Genomic DNA, 15,878 nt, shown 5'->3' with positions numbered 1-15,878 from the left:
CCCACTTTCTTACCCCTTTCAAAGAAACTGTTCCTTCCACTGGTCCATCGAGTCCATATCTCAAGGGCTCAGAAATATTCAGGGAACAACAGGGAAATGCTCAGTAAGTGGTCCTAAACTTATGGCTGGGTGGTGTAAACTGTACTAACATGGTGCCAAACGGCTATAAGCAATGAATAAAAGAGTTAAAAAGCAGCCAAACAGGCGACATCAGAGGATAATCTAACACAGAAAGTCAGAACTGAGAGCAGCAAGTTGACGTATTCATAAATGATACTTGATTAAAGCTGGGGTAGTTAATGTTGGGGAGCTAGCAAGATGCTAGCCTACATTTTCTCAGCCATGCTTGCCCTTCGAGTTTCTTCTTCATTACTTTGTATTTTCATCCTAACATACTACTTATATGCAAGCTATCAGGTATGCGCTACGAGAGGGGGAGGAGGGGAGCCGGGAGAAGAAGCTTAGGAAATATAAGAAATGAACAACTTCATTTCGGCCTGAACGTTTTGATTGGTCAGAGTTTTTACAGATTTACAGCAAACTGAAGGGACGAGGAACCACTTCACCCAGAGTACAAAAAAATTGTCTCTGAGCAAGATTACCTACTTAAAATCCTGATTTTTACACAATTGTAGTTATTTTTCACATTCAGTACGCTTAGTCTGAATAATTTTCCAAAGCTGGAAATACTAAAATTCGATGACGTGATCCTGTGAGGTTATTGCTGTGGCCTCCCAAGCAGGCTGGGAATCAGCATCACAATAAAAAACACTCACCAGCCTGACATAACAAGCAGATTTTAACCTCTTTGAAGTTTTTTTTTTGTTTTGGTGCAAAACATTTAAAAACATTTGTGGTGCAAAACATTTCCATTTTGGGCTTTTCCGGCGTATTAAAAAAGAGATTGAATGTTTCTCTCAGTCTTTCTGAGCATGTCTTACTCATAGGAAGTGAAGCTTTTATTACCTGTGCTTCTGCTTCCTCGCTCAAGGCTTTGACCAGGGAATCGAGTTTCTCATTCAGAAGTGCACACTAGAAGAGGCGATAGAAATGGAGGGAAAGGAAGAGATTAATGTATTTTTATTGTTTATATAGCTCCCCTTCCTACTTCAGAAACACATAAAGACAGTGTGTATCTGGCGATAAGAGGGCATCAGTGCTGCACACAGCGTATCAAATGCTTATTGTGTGCAGCGGCAGTAAAACCTAATACCAACCTGAAATCAATACATGCTCTTATAGAGCACTGAGGAGCTCTATTTAGAGAGGTAATAGTCTGATTTTCTACCAGACACAATGGAGCATAACAATATTTGGAAATGAGGGATGAAACTTGACGTTCTCAGACAGAGAATAGAGAAGATTTTTTTTCCCCTTCAATGTTTATGCAAAACATTTTCATTTAAGCAAATAAATGTTTGTTTTTAAAGCAAACCTTAACGTTTCCCAGAATATGTGAAAAAGAAGTATGTCCCTGGCACTGTACAGGTCATCAGAGCTTGTTCTTTATTCTGTAATGTGTGTTAAATGTGAACCCCAGGAAGAGTAGCTGCTACATTAGCTCACGCTAATGGGGATCTAAAAAAAGAAAATAATGAGGTGAACTTTACCATTAGCAAAAGGTTAGAAATTCCCTCGGGAACTAAGCTACCATGGAGTCTGAGTGAAGTCTACTAAAACGAATGAGTATAAAACATTTAATGGAAAAACAAGGGTTTAAAAATCTCCACCACATGGCTGGGTTTTTGCCTTGAGCCCCATAATGTCTAAATCTGGTCCTGTGTGGGAAGCAGGACCAATAAGACTGGATCTAATCGGTGGAAAAGTTGTACTACAAAGTGTAAACACAGAGGTTCAGCAGGTTCAGGTTCTTACAACCCTGTTGCAAAATGGACCAGTTCTTACAAACAGCGTTCAAGACTCATGAAGACTCATAATACCGGAGCTGGACACTTTATAACTCCAGTCACTTAAAGAAGTCATGTCACATCACTTCATCTATTGCACTGCTAATTTGCATGGTTGTTTGGATGCTACTGTTCATACTGTACATATCTGCATGTCTACATACGAAATTACTTTTACCTTTACTTTTATTATATATTTTTAAGAAAAAAAAAAGGAATGTATGAATATATGTTAATTTCTCTGCATGCCTTTACATTTTTTGTAAAATAGTTGTAAAATAGCTGTATTTCTACTTTTATATTATTATTCAGTGTTTTTATTATTATTTTTATTATTCAGCACCTAATCACCGAAACAAGTTCCTAGTCTGTGAATTGTTCAGAAAATGGCAATAAAAGTCTTTCTGATTTCTGAGTTCAGCCTCAAACTCGTATAAAAACTCAAATTATTCAACATGCAGTGAGAATGAAGTGCCAGCGGCACAGAACGCAGTAACGGAGGAAGTGGCACCACTGAGCCTTTCATCATGTTATCCACTCTCCATTATATAGTACACACACACACACACACACCTACATTTGCCCACTAGTTAGTGTTATACAAGTGCTTACATAACACACACACACACACACACACACACACATATATGCAAAAGGCCATTTACCTTCTTCGCCATGGCATCTGCCTCCTCCTTGTTCTCTGTGGCTCTCTCGTACGCCTTCCCCACCTCCGCCACAAAATCGTTCACCGTCCCACACAGAAACCTGCCAGGAGGGTGGGGGGGTAGGTGAGGTAGGAAGGAGGGAAAGTGGGAGTGATGGTTAACATAATTAACACCAAGAAACAAACAGATTATGCGGTTAACACGATGAAGATTTGGTGATTCACTGCTCTAGAGATTACACGCACACGCTAACACACATGTCGGTTCATTGCCGCCTACCTGCCTGTCAGCTGCGCCGCCTCCACAGGCTCACCGTTTACTCTCAGCTGCTGCGTGACTCAGCGGAGAGGCTTCTCTAAGCTCACATGGCATTTATTTAGGAAACATTAGATACTGTAAAGTTAATCGTGTTTGTCCTCTGCAGCAGAACGCAGCTTAGTTTTTCTGACAGTCCTGTTCTGCAGGTTTGGTCCGCAGTTCGATTTACAGCGTAAAAATACACAGACATAGATGTACGGGACCCAACTGTCCAGGTTATGCTCTTTGCTCTTATAGTTATGGGTAGTCTAGCCATCCATTACTTATGTAGCAATGGGGATGTTACCTGATGCACTGAGAAGTACCTCGCTCTATTTCTCTAATATATTAATATTTAAATATATGCCAATATTGCCGTCTCTAACTTATTTCTACTTTTTTCCTGCAGGTCTTCCTGAATAAGTGCAATTGTACATGTTGATCTTTCTTTCCTGTCCTCTCCACCCCAACCAGTGGAGGCAGATGGCTGCCCTCCCTGAGCCGGGTTCTGCCGGAGGTTTTCTTCCTGTTAAAGGGGAGTTTTTTCCTTCCCACTGTCGCCACGTACAAGCTCAGGATGGGGGATTGGATTGAAGTCATGACTCGATGCAATCAGTTGGTTTCTATTAGAGGATGTCTATGAATTGGCTTGGAATGATGGGTATGTAAAGTGCCCTGTGACAATATTGTTGTGAAGTGGTGCTATACAAATAAAGCTGAAAGTTGATGTGTTCACTCAGCTGGGGCTCTGATTTGTTCATCTAGCTCGTCTTTACTGCCAGTTTCATCCTGTTACGTTTGAAGGAAGCCATTACAATTGTACAAACAAGAGGAAAACTACTAGGGCTGTGACGATATGCTTTTGTCCCGATTCAAATCGATTCTGATATTTTTGGGTGCCGATTCGATTTAAATTGCGATTCTAACAATTCTCAGATATTTCTGATTTTTGAAATTAAAAATAAAAAAATGTATAAAACTTGTTTTTTGCTCATCATTTTTATCCATTTCAGTGAGGAAAAAACAACACAGTAGCCAGACCATCATTCTGCTGCTTTGATGCCCAATAAGACAAGTAAAAAGATCAATAAAAACTATGAAAAGGACAAAAAATTTTTATAGTGTATTTGAAAATTTACTTATTTGAAATACTATTTATTTGAATTTTTTTTAAAATTTATTAATTTTTTTTTTTTTTTTAACAAAAAATCAATTTTAAAATTGTGAAGAAAAAAAAGTCCAGATTTCTGATTTTTTAATTCGATTTTCCCACCCCTAAAAACTACAGTCAACTTCTTTACGTTTATTCCTAGTCAAATTTCCATGTGCGTCTGGAAATAAAAAAAAAAGAAAAAAACTACGCTTTTTCTTCATCCAACACCAGCAGGAGTGTTTTGCTTCTGTGAAAGTGCACTTTGCGTGTTTCCTTAAGTCCCTGAGGTGATTCAGACATTCTGCAGGTCTTAAACAGCAATCAGCTTTGGTTTGAAAGCGCACGCAGAGCGGTGGAGAAAAGTGCTCCGTAATGGCCGCTGCACTTCTCCCGGAGGACGGCTGCTATGTACTAATGCACTGAGGATGACCCCCCCTCCTCAGCACTGATTCATCCGTCTCTTTCGCTCAAAGCCGGGGCACACAGCTCACACACTCAAGTGTTTGTGCGTCCTCCGGACCCGAACAGAAAATCGATACCTGCTGACCAGACACCCGCTCGCCTCTCTCTGCGCGCCTCTTTCTCTTAACATCCCTCTCCTCTCTTCACTTCCTCCAACACTGCATTTACAGACCCTGCATTCACATCTCCTTCTCCATTTTCACTTCCTGTTGGTGAAGGAATCTGCAGCACGTACTTAGCAGAGGAGATGACGTCACTGTGGTTGTCCGAGTCCAGGATCTTGGCGAGGTGGGAGGCCACGGAGTCAGCATATTGAGTTATGTGGACCTGAGACATGAAGAAAGAAAGGCTTTAGAAATGGTTGTCTTCTTTTTGCAGAATATAACACGACCTGTACAGACATCATCTCTGATGGGAGAATGGTTTGCCATATTTGGACAGGAGTTTTGATATGTTTGCGTACTATCTCTTCATATTAAGCAGTTTAGAAGCAGACTTCAGCTTCTCAAACACAGAGCTGCCCTTTGTCAATATCTGCAGCGCTACCCGTGGTTTTGGCCTGATTGCTTTAGCTTTCCACCTGCCAGGATCAATTGATTCTCTGTGGATGTTTTCCAAAATAATTCCTCTCGGGTTGCAAGCTCCGGCTTTTACGGATGCTCTCTGTTTAAAGGGAGGCAGACTCCAGAAAGTTGTGTGGGGTAATTTACCTGCAGAGGAGAATCGAGGCTGTCATCTTCCTTCACTATCGGAGTGTGTTTATTGGTTGTTGGCACTTCATATGTCATCACGCTCCATCTAAAAAACACACATGGATGTCAAGCACCGGATTAACAGACGTTATCAGGTTGATATCAGAGCAGGTCATTAGAGAAAACCAGCAGACTGTGTCCTTTAGCTTTCAAAGATCATACCGCTGACAGAAGATGAGCAGAAACTCGTCAGTAGTTCAGACTGATAAGAAGTTTTTTGTTATTCTATTTGATTACCTAAATGTTATTAAAAATAACATTAAGCTGGTTTACTTATATATAAAAAACAAACAAAAAACAAACAAAAAAAAAAACAGCTGCATTAGCGGTCGTTAGCATTAGCATATCTTGCAGAGCCTTAGCTACTAGCTGGTGGCGTAATGCAACCTGGTCTATGTTGACTCTATAGGGCAGGGGTGCCCAAGTCCAGTCCTTGAGATCTACCATCCTGCAACCTTTAGATGCAACCCCTGTCCAGCACAGCTTAGTCAAATAGCTGAATTCCTCTTCTGCATACTATTCAGCTCTGCAGAGGCCTGCTAATGAGCCACTTATTTGAATCAGGTGTGTTGGAGAAGGGTTGCACCTAAAAACAGCAGGATGGTAGATCTTGAGGACCGGACTTAGGCACCCCTGTTATAGAGTGTATATAAAAGATGGACAGCATCCGTGACATCACCCACAGGTTTCTGAAGAGCTGAATTGAAGCTACAAATATGGGTAAAGAGGGGGGCTGTGAGCATCATGGTGGATGATTGACATCTAGCGAACTCCGAGCTGCCTGTAGCTAAGAGCTAACTAGCTAACCAGCTAACGGAGGTAAGCGGGCTAAAGCTAAGTCATGTTGTTAACCGGCTAAAAAAAAAAAACAAAACCCGGGGTTGTTCTGCGTTCTTACTTGAAGATGGAGATGGGGTACCTGTTAATCAAAAGGACACACCCCTAAATATGCCGAACTTTGAGTTTTAATTCCTTTTAAACGGGTGAGTTAGAAATAAATCCACTCCCCCACAGTTTTCATGAAGGTAAACCCGACCTATAAAACTGAAAATAGATTTTTGAACCAGGCTGTAAACATGTTTATTTCTGCGGTGAAGTTGGTCTTAACACGGGAGACTATGGGAATTTGCTCTGTTTTGGATCCCCTAGTGGATGAAGAGGGAACTACGGTTCTCCACTTCTGCATAGGCTTTACTTTTTACCGCCGGAGGCTGCCGCTTGGTTGACACATTACAGATATAGCTTTTAAATTACCATTTACAGTATCAAACCTGTCTTAGTGGTTACGCTTTGTATTACAATGTACTCACACGTTAACTTTGTGTACATTTGGTTAAAAAACTACATAAAGGCTTTAATTTCTAAATATAAAGTTTTATGTTTATTTTCTTCAATCAGGTTGTTTTCCTTTTTACTTGACACCTCAGTGCCAAAATACTTAATACCTCCAACAGGAATTGCCTTCGATCAACAGCTTAAGTAATTACTATGCAGAAGGAGCTGCTTCAGGCTGAGGAAGATGATGAAGCTTGCGATGGCAAGTTCAGACACTGAACACGCAAGCACGCATGTGCAGCATGTTCCACATTTCCGCATGCATTCGTTAAAATACAGGAAAGCCTTTGCAGTGATTCAGTCTACAAACATACATCTCACACACCGGCAGAAAACGCTGACATTCGACTGAATAGCTAAGAAACAATCCAGTTTACATGGAACATATGAAAGTAAGCAGCTGGTTTTTGTTGTTATTTGTTTGCCTGCAGAAAACAAACCATCACAATCTCCGGTTACCAATAAAGCTGCTTTAATTTAGCGCCTATCACCGCTGAGCTTTGTGGCAAAAAAACCTTACTTTTAATATAATAAATCAACCCCTAAGGCAGGAAAAGAAATGACCAGCCCAGTTTTCTCTATCGCTCTGACTTGCTGCCAGCTCCTGTTTGCTGTCCTTTACTGAAGCAAATAAAGGTTTCATTTGGGAATCCACCCCACAAACTATTTCAACAGGTATTACCCCCAATGTTTCCATCATGAGGGTCAACTGAGCCTTTTCTGGCTGCAAGACTTTCGCTTTAAACAGTTGTTTTAATTTGTTTTGCTAGAACAGTCATGAATGTGACAGGAATGTCTGTAAACAACAGGTTGCTCCTCTTACCGGTCCAGCATCTTGGTGGTGGCTCTCTCCAGCTTCTCCAGGATCTGCAGCAGCTGAGCGTCGTCATCGCAGAGGCCTCCCCAGCCCAGAACACGAGCCAAGTCATTTCCTGTGCCCAGCGGCAGCACGCCGAGCTGACACTGTGGAGACATGGCGGCGGATGATGATGATTCTGGCTGTGATAAGTTATGACAACGTGAGAGTCAACTCAACACAGACCTAATGAAAACCCAATTTCCCCCCTTGGAGCTAAACGGCATGCTGCAGCTGGGAACAGATAACTGATTCTGATCAATCGCTGCTTTCCAGTCCGTGTTCTTTAAGCCAAGCTTCGAACAGTTTCCTCTTCTCTGTTTATTACATGACACTGACGTAACGGACACTTTTATCCAGAGTGTAGAGGACAGGGCAGAGAAGGAGATAAATATATTCTAAAACTCATCATAAAGACTGAGCGCTGCAGAAAAAGATGCATCTGTAGCGATTTATCAATATAACTAATAAACAATCTCATGTTTTTCTGACACACACGTGCAGGTTGATCACTGACAGGCCTGTTGCAATAAGCAATAAGTCAATTAATCGCAAGATATGAAAAAATATACGCAATAAGTTCGCCGGACACAATAACTTCCATTTGTCTTAATTTCCTCTCTCTAATGTTTGTTTTAAGACAATATTAATTAAACACAACAATACAACAAGCTTCCATCTGTACTTAAAACAACCATCAACGGCGGAAAAAAGATCTTAACAAACAGGCTAGCTCCATCTTCCCGACAGTCTACGGTCACTGTGGTGTTTAAGCGACAGATTAAACACAAACAGGACAGTGCAACATGGTGCGCACTCTGGTTGGTAAAGCAACGCTGACCTTTAATATTGTTAAAGGCGACATTTTGACAAATGTTGCAAACATTTCACAGCCAGAATGAATTGCCTGGATGAACATCCATGTTACAAACGGCAATACCACAACTTTACAATGACATGGAAAATGATATACTGAAATTTTACTATTCCACCAAACATGTCCCCGTATATGAGCTTTACCATAGACTATGTAACTGTGTTACATGGTGTTTAGAGACCATATGTTTCAGATAACCACGTTGCCAAAACGCCAGGAAAAATCCTGATCTGTTTAGCAGACGGGACTGGATGAGTCTAATCTGCACATCAAGATAAGTGTTCTTTAGAAATTAAAGTATGTTGATCTTTGAAAAGGGGTGTTCTTGCATTATTATGGTATTATTGTTATTTAAGTTGAAAAATGTCTCAAAATGACAACAACAATTGCTCTGCCTAATATTTTCGTCTATCGCAATCATTTCTAAGACAATTAATCGCATGGCAACATATGTTACTGTGACCGGCCTAGCTTGTGTTGTTACTCCCTCTGTTTGTCTTCCTATTGGTGCTCTCTATGATTGTCTGCTTTTCCTTACAGAGGATCCAACAGCTGGTTGTTTGCATGTGCTTCTCCTTTCTCTTTTTGCCTTGTTTCTCGTTGTCAGTTCCAACATTAAACATGTAACTTACAAATACTCAAATATCAAAACGGGGGGTGTCACATCCAAGCTTACTTTACATTATATCTACTTAGCTCTATTCTGCAAAGTAAATCTGCTACAACCTTACATCTGCATCATCATTCTGCTTGTTATGACGCTGGACAGATCAAGGTTAAAAAACAAAAAAAACAAGCGAAAGAAAAGCACGCAACACCTAGAGGCACTACAGTATGTTGCGTCACTGGCATTGCTGCAGAGAAAGTCTTGCTTAAGCCCACAGTGGTTATTCTCTCTGACGACTCAGCCGCCTGAAGTGTTTCCGTGTCACTTATTAGCTCGTCTTGTTTGGGACCTCGGCTGAGTTAGCAGCAAAAGAAAGACAAAAAAAAAACCAAACACCCATAAGGATCAGTATTAGTTATGTGACAAAAACTATGAGAAATGAAGCTGATGGAGGCAACAAACAAGCCCTTTTCTTCTTCTTTAACACATCCAGGGGAAGCCAGAACCACTATTATTAGATCTTCAGATGCAGTTGGCGACTCCAAGACTGGTCGTGTCTAAGCTGCTGTGAAACCAAGAAGGAATCTGCTGAGGTGATCGGACCAGACGTTGATGGGGAATCTGGCAAATCTGAAATCACCTGGGAGACATTACCAGCCATTGTGTACCACTCAGTCTGAAAGGAGTTACTACACTGCATGAGCCCAGAGGTGTAGAAAGTAGAAGTCCTATCCGGCAGCTCTTTCCAACCAGTTACTGAACCAGGTGAGCTCAGCTCCACTGCAGGTAGACAAGCCTGTTAGTGAAAACACCTCTTCTAAATGCATCGGTAGAGTCAAAAACACTTTATTTTTTATTTCTATTTCTACTTTATAGACCTCTGAATGAGCCTAAACTCCCCAAACTCCTGTCTTACTGTCAAGACATGTGCTCCTCAGGAAAGAGAAGTCTGATGGTCCATTCAACACGCAGGTCTAGAGCTAAACTTGGCAAACAAGTAAAGAAAATTGTGTTTGTTTGGTTATTTTTAACTCTTTAATAATACTTCTTTGTGTAGTATTAAACATTGTTGGAAAGCCTGATTAGTCGCCTTTACATCTAGCTAAAAGGTGTGATGTTAAAGGTGGAGTGTAAGATGTAAGATTTTCAATATTTTCAAAATAAATTAACTAATAAAATAACTACAATCATAATTAGAAAGTTTTTTGAACATGTAGGTTCCAGTCTGTCCATATTTGATGTGTTGTTAAATTACAAGTTTAATTAATGACAAATGACAAAAAGCAATTTTTTTTACTGGTAGCCAAACATTTAAGAAGGGTCTTAGTCATTGCAATTTGCTCCTCTGCCAGAGCGGCGCATCCTACGTCTGTTCAGTCGCTGCAGCTGACGTTTGTCAAATTTCCACACACACCGGCTGCTTATCAGCTGCTCAAATGGAGTCTATCTGAGCATCACATACGTTTAGTTCAACACGACCTGAGATTAAACAGGATCCAACCTGATTTGAAACGCTGCTCATTTATTAATTCAGAATAAAAAAAACCAAATCTGTTGAGGCAGCATGAAATTAATTAATGAAAGTTAATTTAATAATAATAGTGAATTAATTTACATAATCAAGCTGTTTTTTTCCCCCACTCCTTTGCACTACAATTAATTTCTTTTACAGCTGGATGAAATAAGATGAAGAATTTAGTGCAAAATAATTTATTTTTAATGTAGTTGCCATGACAACGCAGTGCAAAATAAAGGCAACGTCAGATTAAATCATATTTATGTGCAGTGCAGTAATAGGCATGATGTTAGCCTCCTCCTCCTCCTCAGTCTTCACTTTGCTGTTCTCACCTGTTTATGGAGGTTGAGTTTATCCAGCTCTGAGAGCACCCAGCCCACGCTGCCATCTCCCCCACACACCAGGATCCGAAATGTCACAAACTTCTGGAAGAGCCGCAGGCTGAAGGGAGGAGAGAGAGCAATGAGAGGCAACGAGAAGCTGAAAATGTTCGGAGTTGCACGGAAAACTCCCGTAAACAGCAGTTTGTCGGACACATAGACTGTATATAGAAAAATGGGCGGAGCCTCTGTGACGTCACCCATAGGTTTCTGAAGAACTGAATTGAAGCTCGGTGGGCGGTTCCTACCATCGCCATGTTGGCAGCGTCATGCATTTCGTCTTGTCCGGAAAATACAAATATGGGCAAAGAGGTGGAGCTGAGAGGGGGGGCTGTGAGCGTCATGGTGGATGATTGACATCGAGTGTTGCATCATTAACATGTATGTCTCCTGTCTCAGCAGGTCTCCCTGGCCGGGAGTAGCAGTTCCTGTTGTCTGTTGTCTTTCTGTCCTCTTCCCCCCACACAGCAGAGGCAGATGGCTGCCTGTCCCTGAGCCGGGTTCTGCCGGATGTTTCCTTCCTGTTAAAAGGGAGTTTTTTCCTTCCCACTGTTGCCAGTGTGCTTGCCAAGGATGGGAGATTGAGTTGGACTCAACTCAATCTGTTGGTTTCCTTATATAGGCTATTATGAATTGGCTTTCATTATATTTTCTTCTCTGTCTGTAAAGCGTCTTGAGATGGCATTGCCGTGATTTGACGCTATATAAATGAAGTTGAATTGAATTGAATTGAGCGAACTCCGAGTTTTCTGTAGCTAAGAGCTAACCCAGAGATAACAGGAGCTAACCAGCTAACGGAGGTAAGCACGCTGAAGCTAAGTCACACTGTTAACCGGCTAAAAACCGCGGTTGTTTTACGTTCTTCTGACTTGAAGCAGGAGATTGGGTGCCTGTCAATCAAAAGGACATGCTCCTAAATATGCCAAACTTGGAGATTAAATTACTTTTAAACGGGCGAGTTAGAAAAAAATTCACTCCCCCCACAGTTGTCATGAAGGTAAACCTGACCTATTAAACCTAAAATGGATTTTTGAACCAGGCTGTAAACATGTTTATTTCTGCTGTGAAGTTGGTTTTTTTTAACATGGGAGTCTGTTGGATTTGCTCCGTTTCGGAGCCCCTAGTGGATAAAGGGGGAACTGCAGTTTTATGCACTTCCGCGTAGGCTTCACTTTTAACCGCCGAAGGCTCCGTCCATCTTTCATATACGGTCTATGGTCAGACTTCTAGACGCAGCAGCTGACTGACGGCTGTGAGCATTTTGTATGAAAAGGTACCCGAGCTCTGGTCCTCCGTTCATCAGGTCAAACACCTGAGCCGGGTTCAGAAGCTGCTTGAACTTGCGCAGGAATTTGACTCCCTGGTTGTCGCCGCTTTTGGAGTTGACCAGGACCAAGAGAGGGCTGGAGCATGACGCGGAGGTGGCCTTCCAGAAGCCTGAAAATAAAACAAACAACTTTAAACGCCACTGCTCATGTGACGGATCCTGCATATCAGATCCAGTAAGCAAATAAAAAAAGCAAGAAAAGATTAATCAAAGTTTAATTTCTCTTTGTATCTCTGTTATCTGGGATAAAGAGGATAAACTGGGAATTAAACTGGGCCTCAAAGCTACTGTCCACGTTGACGTTCCTGCACTTTGAACCTGTTCATGCTGTAATGTGAGTGTGTGTGTGTGTGGTGTCTCACCGTCTGAGTCGATGCTGTTGAGTGCAGTGGGAGGGATGATTGAGACCCGACACTGACCTAAAGGACACACTTTTCCCATTTGTTCTTTACAGCTGTTGTGGACCTGCACAGACATGCACAGAGAGTTATTGGTCTCCATAGAAAGTCTATATTTCAGTGGAAGCAGAAAGGTCACTACATCCCTCTGAAATGCACCAAATGCCAGATCTGTAACCTTTACAAATGCCTCCCTGATTCATTTGTGTGTGTGTGTGTGTGGATGTGTGTAATTGTTTCCTTTGTGTTTATGCACTGAGGATGATACTTCAGACTGTGTGTTATTGTGCGCTGTACAGTAAAAACACAAACCGCCTTCGCTAAGGGTGCACAAGACAAAGTGAAAGCATGAAGTTACATCACCGTGACCGAGTGTTTGTTACTTAAAAGGATGACTCAGCAAAAACTTCCCAGCTGGATTACTTAACATCACTAGATTTTCAGAGACCACGACGAGTTTCAGAGTATTTTTACACTTCGAACACAGTTTTGTGCTGTCCTTGTTACATAAAGGTCTGGTTTACACTGGTAATAAGCCTGGTTTAAACTGGGTAGAAAATTGCAGAGCAATAAAAGTGTTTTAGCAGCGATGAACCACTTTTGTTAAACCTGCTTTTTTACTCGGGCTGTGACGATATGCTTTTGTCCCGATTCAATTCGATTCTGATATTTTTGGGTGCCGATTTGATTTTAAATTGCGATTCTCAAAATTCTTTGATGTTGCTGATTTTTGTAGATTAAAAACAAAATAAATGTATAAAACTTATTTTTTTGCTCGTCATTTTTCTTGATTTTAATTAAGAAAAAACACTGTAGCCAGATCATCATTCTGCTGCTATAAAGCCCAAGAAGACAAGTAAAAACATCAATAAAAACAATAAAAATGACCAAAAAAAATTATTGATTGTTTTTATTTTCTTGAAAAAAAAAGGATTTTTATAAAAAAAAAAATTAAAATTGCAAAAAAAATCCTGCTTTTTGATTTTTTGATTCAATTTTCCCCTTTTTTTTTTTTTTTTTTTTTTTTTTAACCTACAATATTTATATGTTTCCCACTAAAAGGACAAATGTAAACACACACCCCTTAAGGAAATTACATTTATGACTGGTTGCACAATGCAAAGTCAGAGCTGACATTTTCCGCCACTCCAGGGCAGCAAAGTACATTAAAGTATCATCTGACTTCATGCTTGTGTGGAAAACATGTTGGCAAACTGTTCACATAATAAATCCCCTAAAATCCATCTCTTATTTCTTTTCCCCAGATGGTTATGTGTTGATTTTTACAGGAACAAGTCATGTTATAACAGCAAAGACAGCATTAACTCCTTCTCTGCATGCTGCTCGCCTAAAATGCATGTGTCTGCTCCACATGAAATCCCCCATAAAGGCAACTCTGACTGCACATGATGTGACATAAAGCTTTTTATTTTTTCCAGGGAGGGACGTTATAATTACACCCATTACACGAGAGTTGGATTATGCCTTTTTTCGCCACTAGATGGCAGCAGAGCAATCTTAAAAAAGTAGCATCCGACATATTTATTGTGCATCATGTTTGCTTAGGAAACATGTTAGCACGGTTTGTTTAGATTACAAATGCCGGATACATACTTATATTAGTCATTTGTTCCACTGTCGAGTAGATTTAATTAAAAACACGCATGTCAGTCCAGAGGTTGCTGCCTCTCCATGACTTCTCAATAAAACATCTGTTGGATATTTTGTACCTGGAGTTATCTACCTAGACTTAACCATGCTCGTTCGTCTACTATCCAAACCTGGTTGGGATTAGGAGGCTTCTTAATGCTGTCTGACTAGTATACTATTTGATCCTTCCTTGTTGGCTCATCTCCTTAACACTAAGTATACAGATCTGTAATGTGTTGGTTGGTTGGGGGGTAGAGGGTGTTTCCAAAGGAAAATGGGTGTCATTTCTTGTAACATTGAACTACTTCTTTTCCATTGTTGAAAATGTTAATAAAAATTGCATTACATGAAAAAACATGCAATGTCAGTGCAATCAGATTGTCCTAAAACGTCCCAGTTCCTTTTGTCGTATAAGAATAATCACGCGGCCCGTAAAAGCTTCATTAAATGTAGTCAATACTGCTGCACAGGAAAATGACATCAGTCTTCAGCTGACAGGGATTCATCAGTCTCTGCTGGCCTGTTCTTCCTCCCCTCAGGGAGCTCAGCGCTATCCTAGGATCTGTTCCATTACTCTGATGGTTCCAGTTAACCTTTCAGACTTCCAGTCTTTATGGGACGGCGGGCTAAGTCGGAAGCAAAGGAAAAGCTTGCTAGCACATCTCATCCTGGAAGTTACAATTTCCTAAGCTTATCCTGCCGACTGACAAATAAAAAGACAATTCAGTCATAATCATAAATGAGTTATTAATTTAACACTGCTTGCTCTTCTCAAGCAACTTAAAGTCATGATACACAGTTTCCACAGCATTCATAAGAGCTGCTTTTGGTTTAACCTCTCCCACTACGCAGAATTTGAATAAAAGCCCTGGTTTGCAGCAGGTGTGTTTGCCAGGGCCAGATTAAAAGTGCACAGGTCCCTGGGCCCAGAGTGTCCCAGGGGGCCCCCTTCCCCATCGCAACATTGTGAAAATTTTGAATAATAAACTGTGAAACGACATTTCTAACATCTCCCAGCCAATGGTACCAATAGCAACACACTGGAGACTGGTGTAACTATCTGGCTTTTATATATACTTGAATTTCCCCTCGGGGATAAATAAAGTATCTTTGATTGATTTGATTGATACACATTTTGTTTTATGTCCAAACTGCTGGTGTTTGCCCTATGTTGGGCCCCAAGTGGGAGTGGGCACCTGGGCCTGTGCCCATAATACCCATTGGATCATCCGGCCTTGGTGCTTGCCCTCCAGCAGGAAAAATAATAACTTTCAACGTTTCATGAACTGAAACCAAACATAAAAACAAGTCAGCTGCCAGCAGAGCCTCAAATAAAATCTAACCCTGTGATGACATGACAGTTTCAGACAGGAGGGATGGTGAAAAATCTATCCCACTTACGATGGCCTTGCACCAGAGGCAGCGCCAGTCCTGCAGCCGCCGTACGCTGCCGCAGTTCTTGTCACACACCACACATTTGGCGCTGACAGGCAGGTTACCTTCCAGCCACTGGTGTGGCATGGATACCTGCAGAAAAAGCAAAAAGAAACATATTAAGGCTTTTTTTCCTTTAAAGATCTCGATACAACAACGGTCCATTCAGATGAACTGTTGCAACATCAATAAATCCAAGCCCCCACTTTTCCTTTGATGAATATCTAATTTTATGCAATAATTACAATTAAAAACAGATGAA

General features: G+C 41.0%; 1 protein-coding gene across 1 annotated transcript in view; it reads right to left on the bottom strand.

Annotated features, from left to right (window-relative positions):
* The window catches only part of LOC306769557 (diacylglycerol kinase delta), a gene marked incomplete at its 5' end in the record, with an annotated part of 97,589 nt that overhangs the window by 19,335 nt on the left and 62,376 nt on the right, over nt 1–15,878 (bottom strand). The window contains 9 exons of the mRNA XM_079258221.1: nt 967–1,032; nt 2,573–2,672; nt 4,720–4,811; nt 5,195–5,282; nt 7,395–7,534; nt 10,760–10,868; nt 12,085–12,244; nt 12,497–12,599; nt 15,584–15,709. Of these exons, the coding sequence (XP_079114347.1) occupies nt 967–1,032; nt 2,573–2,672; nt 4,720–4,811; nt 5,195–5,282; nt 7,395–7,534; nt 10,760–10,868; nt 12,085–12,244; nt 12,497–12,599; nt 15,584–15,709 (984 nt within the window). The remainder of the gene's footprint in view (nt 1–966; nt 1,033–2,572; nt 2,673–4,719; nt 4,812–5,194; nt 5,283–7,394; nt 7,535–10,759; nt 10,869–12,084; nt 12,245–12,496; nt 12,600–15,583; nt 15,710–15,878) is intronic.

The sequence above is a fragment of the Telmatherina bonti genome (genome assembly GCF_933228915.1).
Source record: "Telmatherina bonti genome assembly, chromosome: 18".
Taxonomy (NCBI): domain Eukaryota; kingdom Metazoa; phylum Chordata; class Actinopteri; order Atheriniformes; family Telmatherinidae; genus Telmatherina; species Telmatherina bonti.
This window is presented reverse-complemented; position numbering and strand designations above follow the sequence as displayed.